Source organism: Alligator mississippiensis, chromosome 12 (assembly GCF_030867095.1).
Source record: "Alligator mississippiensis isolate rAllMis1 chromosome 12, rAllMis1, whole genome shotgun sequence".
Classification (NCBI taxonomy): Eukaryota; Metazoa; Chordata; order Crocodylia; family Alligatoridae; genus Alligator; species Alligator mississippiensis.
The window spans coordinates 50,084,293-50,107,734 of NC_081835.1; the positions used below are offsets into that span (position 1 = coordinate 50,084,293).

The 23,442-nt window shown below is 42.0% G+C and overlaps 1 protein-coding gene across 12 annotated transcripts in view; it reads left to right on the forward strand.

Moving 5' to 3' along the window:
* The window catches only part of EXD3 (exonuclease 3'-5' domain containing 3), a 457,407-nt gene that overhangs the window by 243,701 nt on the left and 190,264 nt on the right, over window positions 1-23,442 (forward strand). Inside the window, exon 21 of one of the 12 annotated variants that reach the window (XM_059715506.1) lies at window positions 11,075-11,724. The exons of the other annotated variants lie outside the window; for them this stretch is intronic. Coding sequence (XP_059571489.1) covers window positions 11,075-11,194 — 120 coding nt within the window. The 3' untranslated portion in view covers window positions 11,195-11,724. Of the gene's footprint in view, window positions 1-11,074; window positions 11,725-23,442 lie in introns of those variants that run through there. 12 annotated transcript variants of the gene reach the window in all.

Consider the following 23,442-nt stretch of genomic DNA (forward strand, 5'->3'; position numbering starts at 1 on the left):
TGAGGGGTTCCTGGTGCACCCCAGAATTCAAGAGCAGGGAGTGGGGTCTGCCAGAGAATTCAGGCTAAGGGGCCCCTTTGGGGATGGCCTTCAGTGGCAGGGGGGTGAGTGACGGCTGTGCCAGCACAGCTTCGCTTGCACCACCACTGCTGTGTGGAGCCCTGCGGTCGGTCTGCATCTGGTTTAAGGGCAGAGTGAGTTTGATGGCTCTGATCTAAGACAATAGACAAGTGCATACAGGGAGGTATAATTAGATTATTGATCAGGACGCTTGTCTTGGCACACTTAGCAAATTTTAGGGGCAGATTTGAAGGAGAACAGTGAAATGTTTTGCAGATATTTACAGGAGCCTCCTCCCATGTATGAGTGGCAGCTTGATACAAAGCAGAAGCGTGCCTGTTTGAAAACAGGAGTGGGTGAAGGAGGTTGGTATCACAGGCCGATCAGAGGCAAGGGAACCTATCAGTACTGAATGAGGGATGCTGAGTGTTGACAGGGTAGACTATGCAGTGTCTTTGCAGAGAAGGCAGGCAGTAACAAAGAGATTTGATGGAGGGATGCGAAGAGTGGGACAGCATGGTCAGAGGGACAAGTGGACTCAGCTGTGTTCTGGAGGACATGAGCAGGCCAACACATTTGTCAAGACAAGCAGAAAGAACACTGTAGTACTTGACATACAAGATTATGAGAGCCTGGATGAGAATACGAATAACTGTACCAAGTCTGAGAGTAGCAAGGTGGAGACATATAGCTGAGGGTGAGGGTGCTCTTTGGCATGGCACTGTGCCTTCACAGTCTGGTGCTTTAAAAACCAAAATGCATGGACTTTTGTCCTTGGGGCTTGTGTCAGCATTTGAAGCAAACAGGTTTATCTGCTTCCCATCTTGCAATTTGAGGAATAAATCAAGTTCATTTAGTTAAGACATGAAACCTAACTCTCAAATGACTATGAAAATCAGTGGTTTAGTTGATATTTGGAGGCAGGGAAGCCACAGTGTCCCTATGGAATAAGATGCCCCCTGTCATTAGAGTATCTGAAATTTATCTTCAGTGTGGTGGGGTTGCCAACTAACCTGGGAATTAACTGGCATCACACACACAAATAATAAGCAGTGCTTTCCCATGGTTGGTATTACCCAGGCTCAGCAGTAATGGGAGTAACAGCTGTAGCTCAGTCAAGGTTGAGTAATGCTTTTATCCCTTCCCCTTTCCAAGGCACAAGTTCCCCTCTGCCCTCAGGACCAAGGTCAGAGTTCACTCACAATGTCACGGGAGTTGGAGAAATCTCCTTGCAGCCGGCTCTGGAATGTCATTCTCCAATCCCTCTGCCATTTGGCTGGGTGTGAATCAAGAAGCTGCCTCCACTCTTGGGCTTCTGCCCCCAAGGAGACAGAGGCAAAAAACAGGGAAAAAGCTTCCCAATAAAAACCATGTACAAAATGTTTAAGGTCCTCCAGGTTGTGAGTTGCGTCACTTACAAGGCTGTAATAAAAGTTTAAGACACATTCCTTTTCCCATGCTACAGGGATTCAGGATCTAGTTTCTATAGGAATCTGCATATGGACAGAATCACCATTAATTATATATATAGTAGAAATCTCACTGACAGTACAATCTTTTCAAACATACCGAAACATATTCTGATATTCACATGTTCAGTTCAGAAGAGTTGTTCTGAGATCTGCTGTAATTTGATTGTTGGGCTCAGATATCAGTGACAATTAGCAGTTCTTTTCTTTACCGTAGGACAGCAGGTAACTGAACTCTTGGTGGGGTGGCCCCCAGTCTATGGCATTTCCTCTGCTTGGAGCATCTGGACAATTTATTTTCAGGTTTTTGTAGCAATGCATTCATTTTTTTGTGTCACACTGACTTCACTTTTCACTGAACAGCATAATCTTCTTACAGATTCCTTCCTGTTTTTGCTTTTCCATGCAGTTTGGGTCAATGTCCCAAAAATACATTATTTCAGCAGACTCATTAATATCCCAATTCAGTGACTACATGTTTTGGAAGGTCTTCCTTTCTTTAACTATCAAGAACTGCTGATGGATGCCTGGTTTGCTCAATAACCTAACTTATGCCAAGAATCATTTTTAAGTTTACAAGTTTTTATACAGTAGTTTCAATTCCTGATTTCGGATCTCAAGTCTTTGTTGTCACATAAGTAAACGTCCTTTTCCACTTAGTCATGCAATGATATTACAACCAAATGTGGTCATTTAGGCAGCATTTCAGCAAAGCACTTACAACACATGTCACTCTATATATATTAAGCAAAATACTTATATCCTGCTGCTTTAAATGTAGGTGTATGCATAAGTTCTCTGCTGAATTGAAGCCTCAGAGAACATATTTTTATAGGCACAATATTGGTACACTAAAGAGATAACTATTTCAATCCAAGTGTGGTTTCCTGTAGCACATTGACCCAGTCCATCCCACTGAAATTTAAAACCAGTAACTTACTGAACTTGAAAAACCAGTCATAATGACAATACCATATTAAGCTTTAAAGGAGGAGGATGAACTCAGAGAGATCCAAAAAACCAAATGCAGCAATCCCCACCTGCTCCCTCAATATCGTAAGGGCTGCAGTGGATTTGTAGGAGTGCCAGAAGACTTCCATTGATAGACCTCAGAACAAACCATAACTGCTGTCGATGGGGACACAAGGTCATGGAGACATGCAAGGCAGAGGGCTTTCATATTGTCAAAACAGTTTTAATACAGTAGAAATTGTAATGAAAAACCAACGTAAATATGGTAATGCTAGATACATTTGCTGTTTGAGGGTTGGGGGCGGGGGGGGAGGTGAGGCTGTATGGTTGAGGTCTGTGGAGTGTTTTGCCATGTTAGTCTCTATAATGAGACTGTGGTCCAGTTCAGGAGGATGGTATATCTCCGCTGTGTTGGTTAGCTATCACATGGCCAGCATCCTGATGTTTTAAGGACAGTAACATTAGGCTCTTTCCCCATTACCAGTGTGATTTCTCTCTTCCCTTGAGATGCCTAGATTTCTCTGGGTAGGGCACAGTCATTGTAGGAATGTGGCAAAGATTGAAATGCCAGTTAATTAACATAGATACGCAAGATGCTTCCTCCAGAGTGAAAGCCTCATGTGAAAGCTACTTGGTCAGTGTGCCAGGGCAGTGTGACGTCTCCCTCTGTAAAACCACATGGAGATTATTAAAGAAGATACTTTGAGGGCTGGCAGGCTTGTAATTGCACCTCCATACTGGGGGTTGATTTGTGCGCCCATATGCTGGATATCAGCCCTGCAGTCTGTTTTCCATCTAGAGAGGAGCTTGCTTTCAAGCAGTCCAGGCCCTGCTTTCCAGGTAAGCCAAGCAAGTTGTGATGTCACACATCCAAGCCTGAATTTGTCCTTTGAATCATCCAACAAAGGTGTTAGGGTAGTCCCCATGTTTTCAGCCTCCATTTCTGGGAACTGATGAGGGTTTTCCTTCTTTTTTCTTAGTGATAGGAGGACAGTTTTATGTACTTTAAGGCAGAGGTACAAGTGAAGCCTGTCAGGGAAATTCAGGACAAAATAAGGATCTCATTTTTAACAGAGAGAGTAATTAATTATTGGAACACCTTACCTTGGGACGCGGCAGGTTGTCCTTCAACAGCAGCCTTTAAGTCAAGACTGAGTCTATTTTAAAGGTATTCTATAGCTCAAAAAGAAGCTATGGGGTTGTTCATGAACTGATGTTCCCTGGTCTGTGTTATGCAGGAGGCTGTACTTTATTGCCTTAGGATAAGGATTTTTAGCCAGGGTTCTGTGAGATCGTTTTAAGCATGCCACACAATATTAGCACTGTTAAGTGTGCAAACACCTGCACATGATTCACAAAATAAACCCAGAGATTTCAAACAGAGATCCATCGTGTCAAAAATATTCTGACTGGTTGGCGTCTTTCTGAGTTCTTTGCAACAGAAGAATTGCTCTTTTATATTTCCTGAGTGAAGACATGAGTGAAATCTAAGGGCTGGCATTTCCAAGGGGTGCCTTGAGTATAAAAATGTTGAGAACCACCGTCTTAGAATCCATGGGTGCCTATACGCCCCCGGAGCATGTGTAAAATTGCCCCATGGTTTTATGCCTCTTAGCAGAGAGAGATAGTTAGCCATGTTAGTCTGAAGTCAAGCAGAAGGAAGTGTATATTATAAATCTAGCCTTCCTTCTTTTTGCCTCTTATCAGATCCTGGAGACATACTCCTCTGTTATACCACATCACTCGCACAAACTTAAAGCTTGTATGAATATTGTTAGCCTCCATGAGAACATCTAGATCAATAAGTACTGCTACTTCTGTAGATGAACTTTCCAAAAGACATTTTTTGCCAGGTTAAGGGAAACCATAACAAATTTCAACCCAAAGGGTTTTGGGGAGGGGTTTAAGCTATGAGCCACTGAAAATAGAGAGAAGGCCTCTATCACCATAGCATTATATATTGTTAGTGTACTACGTAGGAAAAAGAAAATGGAAACCTTGTTTATGCCTTTAGCTATTATAGTCATTATTTATTCATAAGTGCCAGATGCAGCCCTTCTGACCGTCTGTTTGCTTGGTTGTGTATTCAACTAACAGACAATTATAAAATAACATCCTTTTACTCTGAGTGAAGAAGAAACCCACAGGTGATGTTTAGACTGTAATTAAATGTCCTGACTTTTTGTGAGAGGTGAAGTACAGGGCATGTGGCTGGATAAAGCCAGCAGCTTGCTTCAAGAGCTTTAAAGCAGAGCTGTAGTGCACCTTATGCAGAACGTTGGTGTTAGATATTCTTCTCATTCTCTGGGCATTTCTCTGCACTCTTTGGAGAACTGCACAATAAGTGGGAGCAAGCACAGACTGGACAATAGCTCTTCAAACAGCACTGGAAATATTTATGAAGTGCTGACTTATTCAGCAGGGTGGGCTGCATTCGTGCGGCTTTCCCTCCTGTCTGAATGGGTCCTTAGGAAATTGCTTTTCTGTCCTCTGGCCCTGTAGGAGATGAGTTTGCCTTGGGGACAGAAGTGGAAGGAGATAAAGACGTACACTTTTGTCTTACCTATTCATTGATGTGTACTTCCCTTTTACTTTACATTTCCTTCACCCTGTCTAACTGATTGATGTGAGCAGACCGGTGCCCTGCCCTGATGCCACACACAACTGCATCCTCAAAGCTGCTGCAGGAATCCATTTGGATGTCCTTTTTGTTGTTGTTGTTGTTGTTGTTGTTGGTAACATGGTATAATTTTTCGACAAAGCCCAGAGTCTGCTCTGACCTCAGTGTGAGACCATTATTTCTGCATGTTTCTGTGAAAGCCCAGAAGAGGCCAGCGGGTCTGTATTCCCAGGGGAGGGGAAGGAGGCTGGATTTCAGCATCATAGCACTCACAGCCAGCTTTGGGATGGGGGAGGTGAGGGAGAGAAATGAGGAGGGGGAGGGGAGGGTTGGTTGTTCAGCAACAAAATGTGAGAATAATAGGGGCAAAACACAAAACAGGGCATAGTACAGGGAGAGAGGAGCCTTAAAGGAAGCTGCCAGTGTGGAAGAGTGAGGACTGGCTATAACTGTCTGAAGGGTTAAGTCAGGATGTGGAGCCCAGCCTTAGTGTAGCTGAGGACCACAGATCAACTTACAAGAAATGGCTGGAGAGAGAGGAAAAAGGAATTTCTTATGTGCATCTCATCCAGAATTATTAATGACAGAGAAAAATTGTGACACCAATTATTTTGCTTTTTCACCATGTTCCCAAGACTGTTACCAGTGCCTGTGGGTTTCCGTGTTTTAAAAGGGATGTTCAGAGAAGATTTTCTAGTGTAAAAAAAATGGAACTGGTTAATAATGTTCTCCTGCAATTCTTAAAGAGAAGGGAATTCTTCAGAATGTAAAAGAAAACGAACCGGTCCATTTCAAATCCAGATCACTTGTTTATCCCTCTTCCACTCAACTTCTGACTCTTTTCTGGTTGCTGGTGGAAATTTCTCGGTCTTTCTGAAGGTGATTGTGTCAGGGTTAGATGCATCTCGTCAGAAATTCTAGTGTTTGGAAAGGTACGCGTAGCAGAGCATCCTTTGCCAGCATAATAATGTCTCTCACTACTGGCATCAAGTCGCATGGTAAGTAAGATATATGAACCGCTGTCTCTTAGCACAGACACGGTAGTCTCAGTAACAGTATTACACCACTGTGTAGCGGTGCAGTCGTTGTCCTGGATCAGCCCCACGGTCCATGTAGTCCAATGCCTGTCTCTTGACAGTGGTTTACACAAGTTTTTTTGAGGGAGAAGCATTGAAGCCAGCTGGGGGCATCCTGGTATCTAATTAATAAAAGTTATTTTAGGATTAGCCTGGAAGCATGTCCCTTTTTAAAAGTTTATCATTCATAATGTTAGTTCTAGATATGTGTAATACTGTTTTATATTCCAAGGATCACAAAATACTTGACAATCATTAAGTAGCCTTTATGCGCTCCCGTGAGCCAAGTAAATATCATTCCCTTTCCACAACTGGAGAAACTGAGGCAGTGAAGTCAAATGACTTGTTCAGCATCATATGGGAAGATCCATGGCAAAGCTAAGAGTAGAACCCAGATGTTCAGTCTTGTCCCACAGTGCTGCACTGGCTGAACAAATGAAGTGTTAGACCAGCATTGTGGTGTTAGGCTGAAGTTAAGAGCTGAACAGCAAATCAGACAGCTGGTAGGATCCAGAAACTAGAATCTAGTGATGCCTTTCTGTGCCTTATCTGCAATTTTGAGGAAATAAATCTTAGCAGATGAATCTTCTTGATGAAAACGCTAACCAAATAAATGAGCTGCTTGCTCACTGATAATAGCCTGTTTGAAAGGCACGTTTAGCTGGAAGTTATCAAAACCTTCTTATCCAAAAGTCTCATATTGGATTTAGATTTACAATATTAGATACTGAGGGGTGGTTTTCACTGGAAATTCTCTAATTATTGTATTCATAGTTGTAATTATCTGATAATCATACTGTCAGCAATCCTTCAATTTGAGGATGATCTCTACCACGGCAAATTGATGGGTCTTAAGGTGGCTTAATAGTCCAGTCCTTGAGCTTTAGATCCATCTCCAGAAGTTGCAGGTCTTTCTGCAGTGAAGAGTAGGCTGCTGGCTGGGATTCCTCTTCTTTTCCTTGTCTTGCTCTCTCTTCTCTGCTCTGAGAGCAAGACACTTTGCCTTAAAGCAGGCTGATGCTTGGTTGAGGTTGTGGTGTCATTTGGGTTGGTTGGCAGCCAGCTCCTTCCAGCTCTTAATGTTGGCATCTATTTTCTTGAGGTATACCTTCAATATGACCTTGTTACATTTCTTTGGCCACTGCAAGATCTCAGGGTGTTCTTAAGAGTAGAGTGCTTGTTTTGGGGGTTGAGAGTCAGGCATCTGCATGTAATGTTGGGTCCAGTGAAGTTGGTGCTTGAGGATCACTGACTTAATGTTGATAACATTGGCTTCAGCAAGGATGCTGGCATTTATGTGGTGATCTTCTCATTTGATGTGGAGGATTTTCTGGAGGCATTGTTGGTGATACTTCTCCAGGCTCTTGGAATAACAGTGGTAGGTCACTCATGCTTCACATCTCTCGAGGAAAGTAGAGATGGTGACTTCATTGTAGACCTGGATCTTAATGTCTTTCCAAAAATCATGATGAATAAAGACATGCCAAAACAATTTCCCAAAGGAGGCACTTGTGCAACAAATTCTGTGCTGGATCTCCACATCAATGTTTACTCTCTGAGAGAGGTGGTTACCCAGGTAAGGGAAGTGCTCAACTACCTCCAGCGTCTTTCCCATGATGGTAATTTGGGAAGAGCGGGTCACATTCATGGCCTTGCACAGGGTGATAGAGCACTTTAGTCCTTTTGATGTTGTGAGAGAGGCCCAAAGTTTGGTTGGCTTCTCTGAAAAGATTGAGCATGGTCTGGAGGTTTTCCTCAGTGAGCACAAGGATAGTGCTGTCATTGGCATATTGAAGGTCAAAGATGGTTGTTTTGAGTACTTTGGTTTTTTGAAGAAAAATGTCCCAAATTGACAAGCCCTCATCCATTCAGTATTCAGTGTCAATTCTTGAAGGAAGACGGTCCTTAATGGGAACAAGGTTGGCTGTCAATAAGATGAAGAACAGAGTTGGGATGATAACACATCCTTGCTCGACCCCAGTTTGGATGACAAATGAATCTGTTTCTGATCCTCTATAAACAATAGTCAGTCACCTGATCATGGAGAAGCCTCAGGACCTTGATGTACTTTTCAGGACATCCAGATCTGGCCAGTACTTTCCCCAAAGCTTTTACAGTTGATCGTTATATACACAAGAATAAGCTGTTTTACTTTCTGTTTGCCTCCACAGCAGAGCACTTGTGCATGTTGCAGGGCACGGGTACAGAACCTATGGCCCATGGGTCAAATCCAACCTGCCAAGCAAGTCTGTCTGGCCTGTGACACTGGGACATCAGTGGCAAATTGGCAGCTGGAGACACTGGCAGCAATTTAGTGGCAGCTCAGGAATCTGGGAGTGGGAAGTGTTGCTGGTAGCAGCTGGGGTTCAAGCAGTATCCTGCATTTGGACCTAACTCATTTAATTTGGCCCACTAGTCCTAAATGGTTGCTGACCTCTGCTATACATCCCTGGAGTCCCCCACATTCTCTTGAATGGCTCTTTGTCGCACTTTTATTCTCTCAGATGAGGACTGGATGAGACGCCCTCGCCACATATTAACAAATAGTTTAATAGCTGAAGGACCACGAGGTTTGCTTTCTGGAGGTGAACAAATTGCTTCCACCACACTCCCACCTCCACAATCCCCGTGGACCTGGGAAGGAAGCAGGATGCCCAGGAAATGATGAAATTTCCAACACTAATTTAAATTTCTGGTATAGCATTTGTTTCTGTGATATATTAACATTTCTGTCTTATGTACCAAGTCCTTGTTGCTGTTTCAAAAAAATTCTTCTTACAAAGTCTTCTTACAAAAACATTCAACCCCTCGTTGTAAGCAAGATTCAAGAATAACTTTTCGGAGGTCATTATAAAGGTTTCATCATAGTTCAACATCCTATTCTTTTCCCCTTGGTTCTTGCCTATGGCTATTACAAAGAGTTCCCCTCTCACCACCTATTCTTCCATAACAGTGTCCCTTTGTACAAACTGTGCTGAAAGTCAGTGCAGGATAATTGGCTAATTTCCTGCATGCTGGTTTTTGAGTGGATTCATTGTGCTTTTACACATCTCTCACTGTGTGAGAGGATCATCTCTACTGGTAAAGTGTGTCAGTTGGACCCAGACACGTATACAGGTCAGCGCTTGAAAAGTGCTGTGCAAAAGCCAAGTCTTCAAATGCACTGTGCTGGCAAGGCACACTGTTGTAATAACCTCATCTAGAAGGAAAGGAAATGTGTGATTCACTGATTTATGCCAAGATCATCCTTGGGGGAGAGCAGAAGAAAAATTCCAGAGGTGACTCAGATAGGATTGCTGGATCTAGCATTAGGTAACCATGGAAAAATGCAAATTTAGGTTGGAGTCCAATCTCCAATTGTTTGGGTACGTAGAATCTTTTGGCAAGTTCCTTCTCCCTTCTGAAGAGTTGATATTTTTATGTTTGCAGTGATTGTTTTTGATTCTGGAGGCCATAAAGCTATTCTGAAGGCATATATATGGACTTACTAGATGGGCTTTCAGGAAGGCAAAATAGATCTTAAAATGCATCAACAACTAGAGACATAGAGAGTCTCATTTCCACAGGTGCAATTTAAGGATGACTTCCACTGATAGTTCCTTTCTACAGCTATAACTTGGAGAAATTCCCTTCTTAATAATACCTAACATTTTTTATGCCTTTTTGACAGCTGCTGAGCACCAAGCTACTGTTTTTAATGAACTGTCTGCAATGACTCCCAGATCTCTCCTGTGTGGTAGCAGCTAATATAGAGCCCATTGTAGTGTAGGTATAATTTGGGTTATTTTTGCCCAGGAGCATCAATTTACAATTGTCTGCATTGAATTTCATCTGCCATTTAGTTGACCATTTGCTCAGTCATGCCAGATCCTTCTGTAGTTTCTCACAGTCTGCCTCAGTCTTTGCCACTTTGAATAATTTTGTGTCATTGGCAAATTTGGTCAACTCACTACTTGCCCTCTTTTCCAGATCATTTATAAACATGTTAAACAGCACTGGTCCCAACACAGATCCCTGGGGAACCCTACTGTTTACTCCTTTCCATCCTGAAAACCGACCAGTTATACTCACTCTTTGTTTTCTACCTTTGAGCTAATTTTTAATCCACAAGTAGACGTTCCCTGTAATCCCATGACTACCTAATTTAGTTAAGAACCTCTGATGGTGGAACTTTTTGAAGGCTTTTTGGAAATCCACATATACTATATCAGTTGGATTGCCCTGATCCACCTGCTATTGATACCCTCAAAGAACTGCAGTAGGTTGGTGTGGCAAGATTTCCCTTTGACAAAACCGTGTTGATTCCTCCCCAGCAAGTCGTGTTCATTGATGTGCTGAACAATTCTTTTTTTTTTATTATTGTTTCTATCGGTTTTCCAGGAACAGAAGTTAGGCGCAGTGGCCTGTAGTTCCCTGCATTCCCTCTACAGCCTTTTTAAAATATGGTAGTTACATTGGCAACCCTCCAGGCTGTTTTTAGTGATTGGTTGCATACTGAAGTTAGAAGTTCAGCAATTTCTGATCTGAGCTCCTTCAGGATGAATGCCATCAGGTCCTGGTGATTTGCTAAAAACTAAAGGACTAGCATGGTCCTACAGTGGACCCCTTTGTTAAGACACCTGTTTAGATCACCAAAAATAAGCCATCACTTTTGCAAATGTCTTTCTTTTATCACAGTAAAGTGGTGAACGGTAGAACTCAAGAAGAAAATTTGAATTAGAACAAAGGTGCTAAATATGCCTGTGACAGTTGCTCAGTGCAGTTGCTCAGTGTCTCTTATAAGGAATAAATTGAATTAAATAGCTTATATATACAGTTTCTGAACTCAGTACTCCTTCCTGCTATATTGTCACCAATCTGGGCTAACTCTGTTTCAGACAATGCAGCTGCATAAATGCAAAAACAGCACATGTGGAGAATCCAGCCTGCTAGATAGAAGAGGTCTCATTTCAAGCTCTCTTGCCAAACCACCTTCAGTTGTTGACTCCAAAACATAGACCCACTTTCTAAAATGATTGGCTTCAAGTAATTTTGACAAGTCTCTTGCAAAGCAAGGAAGATATATGTTGGAGATAATTCATACTAATACTAACAATACTTGGGACCCACTTGTGCTTATTAATCAAATGTTACTACCTTGAAATAATGGTGCATGCTCACTGTCACATACAAACTGTGACATACTGTAGGCTTGTTACACCCATTTTACAGAGAAATAAACAGAAGCACAGAGCACCTACACTGCACAGAGGAAGGCCACACAGCGAGTTGGTGGAAAAACAAAGAATCACTTCCTGAAAACTGAACTCTTACTCCATTGTTCTAGCTACTAGATATTGCCTCTTCTCTTGCCTTTGAAATGCCTCTCTGTAGATGGTACTGCTCCAGGAAAGGCTGGTAACTGTTATAAAGGAAATGACACAGACACTTTACCCCTCAGCACTTGTCTGAATTGTGACTTTATGTGGTATTTTACAAAGCACATTCTCTTGCTCAGATGAAGGTAAGATGGGGGAACGAAGATTATTTGCTAAGTGATGAGCCTTAGGTTATAGGTAGAATTTCTGCAACAATTGTGAACCAATTCCAGTCCATGACGTTTTTGAATTGTTCATTTGTTATGTGTGCTGTACCTCTGATGGTTTGACTTGCATTAAAGACTGAAGATTTGGATATCACTTAGGCTCCTCTGAAAATTCCACCTACGTAGATTGTTTCTTTCTAATAGAAAACATTTACTGGTGCTTATGCAAGTGAGCATGCTGAATCTGAGTTTGTAGAGCATGAGAAACATTGATAAGACAAATCATTTTAGAAATACTTCTGGCCTCTTTGAAGTGCAGGGGACATCTGCAGGATTTCTTTTCACCTGTGATGTGGAAACAAGTCTGCTGCTGCAGACTTTCCTGAGCATCATTTTAAAACAAGATCCTTTCTTTCTCTACTGCCTTTGCTTATTCTTCAAAAAAATTAAACGTTTTTTATGCTTCATAATGGTGGAGCATTTCAATGGCAATTTGCAGCAGTATCCTAAACTATGAATCCTGACTTTTAGATTAAGAATAAGCAACAAGCTCATATATACTTAGAAGAAAAAGATGCTGCATACATACAAATCAGTATCCCTTGGAAAGGGGGAAGAAGAAAACAGTTGAGGTTGTTTCAGCAAAACACTTTTTAATTACAGTGCTCCTGAAATATCCAAGAGATGCCTGTGGTCAAGGTAAATACATTCATCAGAGGGAATGACTGTTTGTTGAAATTCATATAATTATGCATGTAATTGGCTTTGAAGTAATTAATGTACTGGAATTTCAGCAAGCAAGTCTGAGAAGGATAGATGCATGGAAGTGATTGCAATGATACAGTGGTTAATTTTAAGAATCATGGTACCAGAACAAAATGAAACATTCTTGTGTAAACACATGCAGACATCTTAATCAGAGGTAACTATCACATTGGCGATACACACAGGGTGTCCATAATAAAGATCCAGAACTATATTTAGGTATTTGGTGACAGTAGACCAGACAATTCTTTTATACTTTGTGCATGGGGGTGTGTTTTAAGTCAATGTCTCTCCATCTTGTTAATATTACATACCACAAAGCAAATCTGCTTTCTGAATACATTTCTGTCCTGCAAACACCAGTCTCTGCCAAGTGATATTACTCATTTGGGAACATCTTTTGGGTGTTATATTCCTTTCACACATGCAACTGCCTGGGCAAAAAATATACCAAAAAAGGGTGCCTGATTTATGCCTGCAGTTACCATGATGATACCAGGATTTTGCATGTATAAATGGACAAATATACTGGAATTAACAAGGGACTGCTGAATACAGAGAACCTGATTTCACAAACAGACTGTAGGTACTTATACATGTGAATTGTGTGTGCAACTGCGTGTATGTTGAACCTTGTGATTCTAAGAAATCTATAAACTTCTGTGCATCAGACCACAAACCCCTTTTGAGTTCCCCTTTCTTAACCATGGTTCTGAGATCACTGGAAAAAGAATTACCCACTGTGTTATTTTTCTTTATTATTTCAGATGCCCATGTGTTTTAACATCATATAATGCTTAGCACAATCTTGGGCGTCCAGAGAAAATAGGATACAAAGAAAGAGATGAAAATACAAGGGAATCCACAAAACATGTAATGGTGGGGAAAAAAGTGTTCACTTCAGGCCAACCACAAAAGGATTTTAAAATACATAGAAGATATACATACATTGTTCACTGTAGACTTTTATCATGTTTTTAATAACTATTAATAAATGTGTGCACAATGCAAACACTCAGAGCTCAATCTTGCTAATCTACTCGGATCAATAGAAAGGTTGCTGTTGAATTCAACTACAGGATGATGAAGGCTAGAGTGGGAAAGATGTTATTGAGACTTCAGCGAATCAAGTAATTTCATTAATCGAAGACATGTCCTATTTCCAGTGATTTTTTTCTGATCTTAGCTGGCTAAAATTAAACATTTGTTTTGTCCCTGTGTTCTCCCCTTATATGCTAGGAAATAGGATCACTTTCTGCATTTTTATAATGTGCCAATTTGGGGAGGAATTCTCATCATTTTTCAGTTTTTTGAAGGATTTGATTGTTCCAAATCACTTCTATAAACCTGTGTTTTGTTTCTGATTTGAAGATGGTCAAGTAAGATGATGCTTAGTTAGTAGGTGTTTTAGAGTGAGTGGGTTGTCTCTAATGGGACAATCCAAAGATCTAAACCCAGGTAGGCAACCTGTGGTGGGTGCCAGTGTGGCGCACACAGGCACTTTGCATGCGCGCCTTGGGACGGATAGCAGGAAAGGGGCCAGGGCTGCACTGCCACAAGAATTGGGCTCCTCACAGCTCCCCCACCATCCACCCCTGGCCTGCCAGCATCTTACAGGTTGAGGTTGTGGGTGTTTTTGGTACTCTGCCCAAAATCATTGCCAGCCTCTGTTTTAAACTATGTTAAGGTACTCAAATCATGTAAATGTTTGCCTGCCTCTCTCTGCACTTTTCCAAGTCGATGGGTATCTTCAAGGACTGTGTCATCTCCTGATAGAACAGATGCATCTCTTCAGTGTTGTTAAATTAATTGCATTAAAAAATTAATCAGTAGTGACCATGCCTGCATCTGCTTATGCAGTGCACTGAGAAAATGAGCTGGGGGGATCTGGAAAAGATGTTTTATTCTTTGCAGTTTTACACTTTTCCCCAAACTCTGATAGTCTCACTTCATTAGCAGCTGCTCTCATTATTCTTTTATACCTCCATCCATCTTCAAACCCCCATGAGTTGTGGTGTAGGCAGGAACAGGAAGTTCCTAAGACAGAGGCATGCTTTCATAAAATGCAGGTATTCAAATTCCCTTCTGTGTTGCATTAATGAAGCCCATTGTATAGCGTTACACTGATTGGGGTATGAAGACCTGCTCTCCTGCAGTCAGGGGAGCATTGCACAACTGTATCTGTGTGTGCGTGCCAGACTCCACGTGAACAGACTGGATCAGCGTTGTGTATGTATGGCGTGTTGTGGCTCTCTTTCTGTTTCTTAGCTTTTTCCTTCTCTGTGCCCAGGGTGCAGTGCAGCACTCCCTAGAACTTAACAAAGGAATGTGTCAAGTTAAAATCCTTTTCCATGATGTAGCTATCAGGATTAATGTAGCATTAGGTAAACATATTCAACTGAAATGTGTCTTGTTTTTTTGGTGGCATGAGCTATCCAAAAAAAGAGGTAGCTTCTAAGAGCAGTTGTGGTTGCCAAGAAGATTATATTGGCCTCTTGCAAACAACAAAATACTAGAGAGATTAGACCAGGTAAACGTGATACAGGATGACGAGAGAATTTGACAGAGCTTTGCTGATGTATACCTAGGCTAGACCCAGTCTCGTTGTTATGCCTGTTAGCCAACAGACTTGAGGCCGGTAGGTCTCTCAACAACCTCCTTTGCTTATATTTGGTGTGTTTGCATTTTCTGAGTATTGAGTTGGTTGATTAATTCATGTTTGCATTGGGTTCTGTTTGTTATATTTGTCTAGATGTTTCTCATCCGCTTACTGAACCTGCCTTGTTAACACCTGTGCAGTGCATATAGTCTTGTTAACATCTGCACAGCCTTCGTCTGCTACTTTCTGTTTAGTCTTCCAGGTTGTAGTGTGACAGTCAGGTGGGGGGCAGTAATGTTTCTCAAGGCTAGTGAGCAACTGGTGAGCTGAGGAATGGAAGATACATTGTGCCTGTGTTCAGAGATTGTGCAGCTAGTTGCTTGACATCTCCTGACCTTTTTAAATCCTGTACCAACTCCTAGTAAGGGCTATTATTTAAAGTCATGTTAGGGTAAAGATAGGAAGTTGTTATTTGCCTCAGTGCATCTCAGTCTCACAGGAAGGGGTTTTATATAAATGGAAAAATCTCTTTCTTCACAAGGAAGAGAAACTGATCAGCAGACACCAGAAATGGGAAGCCAAGAGCCCCAGATTTGAGAGAGTCAGAAGCAGGCAGGCCTGCCTACCCTTGAAGTAGAGATGCATTATTATTTCAGGTTTATATTTCTGATCTGGATTGAACACCCCTGTTCTATTGAGTTGGGTGACCTTCACCTGATTGACCATCCTCTCTTTATTGACTCTCATGCTAATATCGAAGACCACCACATTTTATTTTAATTATCCTTTCAAGAGCTCAGTGAGATAAAGATATCTCCCCTGATAACCAGTAGCTAAATTTATACAACAATTGCTTCTATAACGTTGCCTGTTTACATTTCATGCTGAAGACTGTACAATTTTTAGGGTTTGGGGCAGTAAACAGATGTGTAAACAGAATAAACCTTGCTAACTAAAGGGTGTTTGAATCAGTGGATTCATTTGATGAGGTAATCGGTAAATGCCTTACCCATTTGGTGGATGCTTCCCAAGGTTTGAACATAGCACTCCAGTAACACATCATCCCAACCAAGTGATTAGTCCTACCTTTTGAGTGTGCAGATAGTCATGGGCTGTTTCCCTACTAGACATACTGAGTTTACTTCTTACTGTTCTGCCCTTGATGTGGGAAGGATGCTGCCTGAAGGCGCCTTCTGGCTCTTTCTTGTGTGGGAGCTTCCTCAGATATGAGGTCATGGTCTGGTTCTCTTGCTTCTTTTGAATCTAGAAGTCCAAACATAGCCAAATTTTCAGCATTTCCCCACACCTTTCATGTGACAGTGTGGTGGTGCCCAGTCGTAGGCTCTATCCTTAGAACTTTAATGAATTATCTCGGTTTCACTTCCTTGGTATTCTTCTTGTTTCTTTTCAGCGAAGGCAAAGCTAGTTCTTACTGCTATCTTCAAGGCTGGCTGGATAAAGCATGTGCCTGTGACTTTTCATAAAAATGCCTTTCACTGAAAAATTCTCTTTACTTTTGAGCTGTCATTTGCAGGCAAGTTAGGCTGTTCATTGTATAAAGATGTATGCATAATAATTGTAATTGCTTAATTTCTCTTAGTAGAATCTTGAGGCAAAAATGAAATATTCATAGTTTTTTTCCCCTATATATTTTGCTTTCACCTTTCCTGAAAATTTAAAAGCAGGTGGTCGATTGATTGAGTTGCCACTGGGTTTCCTTGCATTTGTTTCCATAAATTCTTAATAGAGTTTAGGAAGAGTAACAGAGCCCACAGAACTGTGTGTTGTATCAGCATAACTGAGACTGTCCAAGGCACTTGCTCTACCCATTTGTGTGCCTCCCCCACCCCCCTTTAATGTTGAGGGTGTTTTCAACAAGAGGATCTATTTCTTTGCAAGTAGTTCCCTCAATTGATGAGAAATTCCCTCTAACATTTTTTTTGAGGGAGGAAAGGGAGTAGCTGGGTGGAGGCTGTGGGAAAGCTCTATGGTGAAATTTGGGAATGCTTTAAAACCTTTTTTTTAGTTTTAAAATTATCAAAGGCTTGTGTACGTTTTGTAATATACACTGGGAGAATGGGATGGACAGGTTTTGAGAACTCTATTTAAGCAAATCCTCTAATTCATTTGCCTTCAAGTCAGTAGTTGATAATGGGTTTCAGTGTATATGTGAAAGGTAGGAGACACATTGACTATAAAGATGTCATCATATGATCTGAGGCTTAATCTCAGACAAAGGATTAGGTCTGTTTAGAATATAAAAGGTTCATGGTAAAAGCTTGAAAAATATTTACAGAGTATTTAAAGTCAATGCATGCCTGGTAATTTACACTGACTTGTCAATCAAAACAGATGCTTTGTTTAATTGTAGTCTTTTAAAATATAAATTGTGTTAGAGCTTCACAGATGTGTTTGAAGCCCAGCCTCCAATAGGATATTACATGTCCAGGATCCACTTATTGTTAGTTCTATGAAATGTTGAGAAATCTCCCATTTAATCTGCAGTATCACTTATACTATTTTCCTACATCTATTTTTTTTTAATATATTTTAGACCTTTACAGTAATAAAGAAGACCTAGCTCATATGCATCCATACAAGTTTCATTGCTGGTTCATTTCCAGCTGAGGCTTTTGACGTGGCTTCTCAGAAGGGCCACAAACAGGTTCCTCTTGGTTAGTAGCAATCCTATCCCTAATCACCCCTCCCAACATCATATCTCGGCCTAGACAAAATTCTGTCAATTCAAACACATTAGCCTTAATGGCAATAAGTCTCTGCTCCTCAGGGCTGCCCCCAAACTCATATCGTAATTTGAAGGCAGTGTTGGGGCAGATTACTTGTTCATTGCATCTTGGCAGCCGAGTGGCTGCTCCTTAGCTTTACACATGCTCATGAACGTCCAAAAAACTTTTGTTTTAGGGCTTTACTTTATGTTCAAAAGATCAGTCGATAAATTCACAGAACGTGGTGAACATCCACCATCACTGTGCTACAATCCCTGGTTCTTCCAGCCAGAGTTCTCTTCTGTGATGTTACTTTTCCTGCTGTTGGACTTTTGTTGTGCTCCTTCCATGCGATTAGGAAATGAGCATAGTTAGCTCTGTGCTGCTGTTCCATGTCAGCCTGACATTGCAGGATATAAACCCAGACAGCAATGAATTTTAGGAAATGGTAATAAACTGAACCACTTTCCCTCATAATTTCTTAACTAATTGGCAGATTCTGAGTCCCCAGGATACCCTCATGGTTGTGGTGGTATCTTGTGACAGCAATATAGAATTCAGTTTCAGCAAGCAGTATGGATCACACTAGAGCAGTGGTGCTCAATCTTTTTGCCAGTGGGTCTAATAGGCAGTGCCCAGCCCATCTGCAGGTTGGATTGGTCCTGATCCAGCACCAGGGTGGGCATGATGGACACCATCTGGCCACCCACAGAGGGACGGGGGACAGCCCAACTGCAACCCACCCTGCAGGGAGAAGAGGTGTGGCATAGCCCTGTGGAGTAAAAGGGACATGGCTTGGCCCATGTGGGAAGGAAGAGGACTTGGCCCAGCCCCAGTCTGGCCCTGCAGAGGAGGGGGCATAGCCTAACTTCACTGGGTAAAGGGGGTTTGCCTTGGCTTCTGGAGGGGAAGGGGGTATGGTCCACCCCCAAATTGGCCCCACAGTGGAAAGGGGGCATGGCTCAGCCTGAAACCAGCCTCAATCCAGATGTGCAGGAGGGGGCATAGTGCAGCTGTGACTGGCAGTGCAGGGCTCAGGATTTGGCTGGGGGAAGGTGGCCATATTAATGGCTGCTGCTCCCCTGCCATCAAATTTCCTGCCCCATGGGGAGTTCCATGGGCTAAATGTGATGACTCCACGGACCACATTTGGCCCACGGGCCAGAGGTTGAGCACCCCTGCACTAGAGGAAACAGTTGACTGGTTCTTTCTAAAAGAGGGGCCTCCACTTGAAGAGGAGTCATGGGATTCAAACAAACCAGAGAGTTTACCTGTGCATCATTGAGTCTTTACTAATAGTGTCACCAGGTCAAGAAGCAAGCCCTGATTGTACTGGTCAGAAGTTTTCTATCTGGGAAGTCCTTGTAAACAGTGCATTTTTTAATGTTTTATTAATAGTCTTTTTGTCTCTGCACAAAGTTCAGCCAGGGGAATAGACCATTGGGTTGAGTCTGGGGAGACCTGGCTTTGTTATCCATGTCCTGTCTGAGTAAACTGGCTAATTTACCCCCGTCATCACTTTTCTGTTGGCACTAAGGAGATAGTACTTGTCTACCTCACAGGAAAGTTATGAGAGTTATGAGGAGCTCAGATACCAGACGGATGAGGGGTGGATACGTATTTAGATAGATTTTGGATGTTTCTTAAAAAGTTTTGTTTTGCCTTCTCCAGGACCGTCTCTCTGAGGCTCTGCAGGCTGTGTGCTTTGTGCCTGATCTTATGTTGTACCTTCTGGTTTGCCAAAGGCGTAAGACCTGAAACTAATTAAGACAATGAGACAATAGTGTTATTTAACCAAAAACGAAGTGCAAAAAAGTCTAATTAAAAGGATCCAGTTTCTGAGGTTTCTCCAGCAACTGCAAGACCCGGTAAATACAACTCATCATATGTGTATAACTTCCACATGTGCATTGTGGTATGTCTTTGTTAAGAAAAAATGATAAGTTAGTGATATATAAGGTTTTTATCAACCTGCGTTGGAATGGGACAAGTTCTCATAAATGGTGAATTAGGAAGATCATCCAGAGTAAATGCTAGGAAATCTTGTATGCCCCACAATATTGCCACATACTCATATACACTACATAATTTCAGAAAACATATTTGAGGACTATTTAAAGTCTACTACTTTTACTGTATTTTGTATCCTTCCACCTGTAAAGCCAAGCACCTTGGTTACTCTGTGTCCAGCTGTGCAGGTCTGAGAGGGGGAAGATAGATAAAGTCAACATATGCTAAATATCCCCCTATGGAGAAGTGAATGAGCATATGGTGTGATGTGACTGCAGATCCTGTAGATGTCTCTAAGTTAGCTCTGCACTTTAGTTTGCACTACCTAGTGCAGATCCTAGTAGTAGTCTAGCCCTGGCAGCACTTCATACAGAGCATGCTATCCACTCTCACTGTTTGTTCAGCTTCCCTGGTTGCTTTTGCAGCTCACACAGAGCTGTGGGCTGCCAGTTCTTCATTTAGCTAGTACAATGCCAGCCCAGGTATACACATGAGGTGTAGTAAGACACAACTTCAGACTTTTTTTAGATCTAGAGATGCCTTCTCTTTAAAAGTGACTATCCTAGGTCTGCCTGTGGGAGAAATCAGAGCTGGGCTCTGTTTTAGAGTCTCAACATGTTTGATATATATAGAAAAGAGGTTGGCAAACCTTGTGGGCTGAAATCATGGCCCCCTTGAAGTCAACGGCAAAACCTCCCATTAATTTCACTAGGGCCAACATTTCACCACCATTGTCCTCAGCTGAAGCAGGAATTTCCTCCCAGAGCTATAGAAGACTTAGAATCCCAGCTGCTGTGTCCAGTCCTGATACTGCACAAGATTGAGTTTGGAGCTGATTATTGACAGTTATGCACTTTAGAGCAATGTCACATGTAGAAAAGAGAGTCCTAAGGAAACATTTTTATGGCAAAGTACTGTTAGTTCATGGGAGGTGCTCAGGGCTTTGCAGTGCTTGTAATGGCTCTTCTGGGTGCAGAGCTCTGCAGCCCTGCCTCACATAATCATCTTGTAAAGCTGATGTCAAGTTCTTGACAAGTACCTAATCCCTTCAGACACTAGTGCACATGCACAACTGAGTGCCATTTCCGGTCTGAAGGAGCCTAGCTTGTTCTTGACTGGCCCTTGAGTTGGAGCAAGCAGTTTAATTTTTATCTCTGGTTTATTTCCTTTGACTTGGCAGCTGTGCTTCATCTCAGCCCCCTTTTAAATCTTATCGTACAGCACATGAGAGAGACTCAGCAGGGACCACAGCTTTATTTATTAGCTAAACTCCTTTTAGGGTCACTGGTACAGTAATGCAGAAAGGCTGTTCTGAGCAAGTCAGCTTTTGTGTCAGGCCTCCAAAGCTCTTAGCAGTGGGATTCGCTCTAGCTAACGCCAGGAGCACTAGCACCCACAGCAGTGGCATAATGCTGGATGCAAGATGGGGTGGGAAAATGTCTCTGTGGTTGAGAGGGGAAATATGAACATTTCTGGTCCAGTCTGGGTGAGATGAAGCTTGTTTAAAGGCTTGTTGGGAGGAGAAGTGCAACTCTTTTGCAGGTTGTGTGCTCAGACGCCAGCTCCTGTTGGGTGGTTTGGGAAAAGCTGAGGGGAAAAATCAGTAGCAGCAGCTACTGCTGAACTCAGCTAGTGGCAGCTGCAAACTGTTTTCTGACCAAGAGCTTGGGCAGTCTGAGCAGAGCTGCAGCAGCAGATGTTTCAAGCCAGTTCTGCCTGCTTGTGTTTCAGAAAGGAACTCTCTACTTTGAATCCTTTCCAAGGCAATTTAATATTAATTAGCAACTTCTGGCTTCAATCTTAGCCCCTCTGTTTATCTTCTGTCTGAGCAAGTTTTGTCCTCTTCCTGTAGTTGTCCTTCCTGAGTAAGATGGAGGCCATGTGAACCCTCTTCCCAGGCCACACTCAACGTGGCCACTGCCTCGTACACTAGCCATGTAGACTATATAGCAGTAGGCAGTCACCCTGCTGTCAGTACACACCCTTTCCCATTCCATGTTTAGCCTGGTCACTGACCTGTGATTTTTGCTTCTCTTTTAAAAGCAGCTTACTTCAGTGCAGGAAGATGAAAGCTGGGTGCACCACATTTGGCCTGAAGCAATGATACAAAGTGCTCTTGACAGCTGTAGCCCCAGTAGCTGGCATAGCTCTGGAGCTGCTATTGGCTTGTGCCTTTTCAGGGGTTTTGCTTGGCAAACCTAGCTCTGATCCGAAGGGGCTAGTGTTTCCATTGTAGTCAGTGGGAGAGCATGATGGAGTGGAGCAGGGACTTTTGTGGGAATAAAGCAAAGGCACTTTTCCAAACAGCACAAGAAAAGTTTTGGATCACTTTATTTCTTTTCATTCAGCCAATGTGGCTGCCTTCACTATGAAGTGGGGTGAGCTCTTAATGTAAGTTATTTAACTCTGGGGGTGCAGTCCTAGCGAAGCCATGGCAGTCCACAGTTTCCACACAAGTTGAGTTGCAGATTGAGTGCAAAACAATAGGGGAGTTCAGTTCTTAGGTAGCTCATGTGAAAACTATGCAAAGTGCCAGGGGTGGATCTAGGATTTTGAAAAGGGGGTGCAGATAGAATGATGCATCATCACATATAACACAACACACATTTTTCTCCAGTTAAAGAGAAACAACATGCTTTACTAATGTGGTAGGGAGCTAGTACTATACACTAGTCAGTTTAAGATCAAAGCAAAAACAAATATAACTGTACAAGAATAGGCACTAATTTGCTAGATTTTATATATAACGTTTTAAAAACACAACAATGCAAAATAATAAAAATAAATATTTTTATTAATTCTGTAATCATTATACTTAAATGTTCATCTCATATTCGGATATGTCAATCAAAATCCAGTCTTCTTGAGCATCTTGACAGTGCATCCAACACTTCACTGTCAGTCATTTTCACACCTGAGTTAATGTTCCCTTGAATAGGTATTACCACACCTGAATTAAAGTTTTTAACTAGAGCTCAAAACAGTCTACAGGGCTGTGAAACAGAAGAGAGAGATTACCAGGAATGGCTAATAGGCAGCAACACTGCAGAAGAAAGGATAGGTTGATTAATGGAACATCAAGACCATTAAAAAGGAGAGAGGGTCCTTAATACCTGTGGGATGAAGAGATTAGCAGGACTCAACAAGATGATAATGAGCTATCAAGTTACTTGACTCCCTCAGGGCTGTCTGAACAGAAACGCTGCTCATCCAGGAACAGGTATCAAAGGGAAGTGCAACTCACTACTGCTAAGTGCTTTGTATGTGCCAGGATCTTACCATCAGTTAGCTCACTTGCATTAAGAACACTTTTTTTTTCAAGTTAAGACATGGCCTATGTATTAGGTTCTTTCCTGGTTTCACTGCCTCATATTGTACTATGCCGGCCTAATAATATCTCTTTCAAACATTGTTTCTGTTCCCTCCATGGTTAATTCTGTGCTCTGTATGAGTTGAAGATGGTATGTGTAGACAACCACTGCAATTGCCCAACTCTTCCAGTAGAGATGTCAGCATTGATGGAAACTGGATATCCCAGCCCAGCCCACTGGATCAAAATAATCTGTAAAATAAATCCTGTGACTTCAGACAAATTATGTATAAGCAACTGTCAATCCTTTG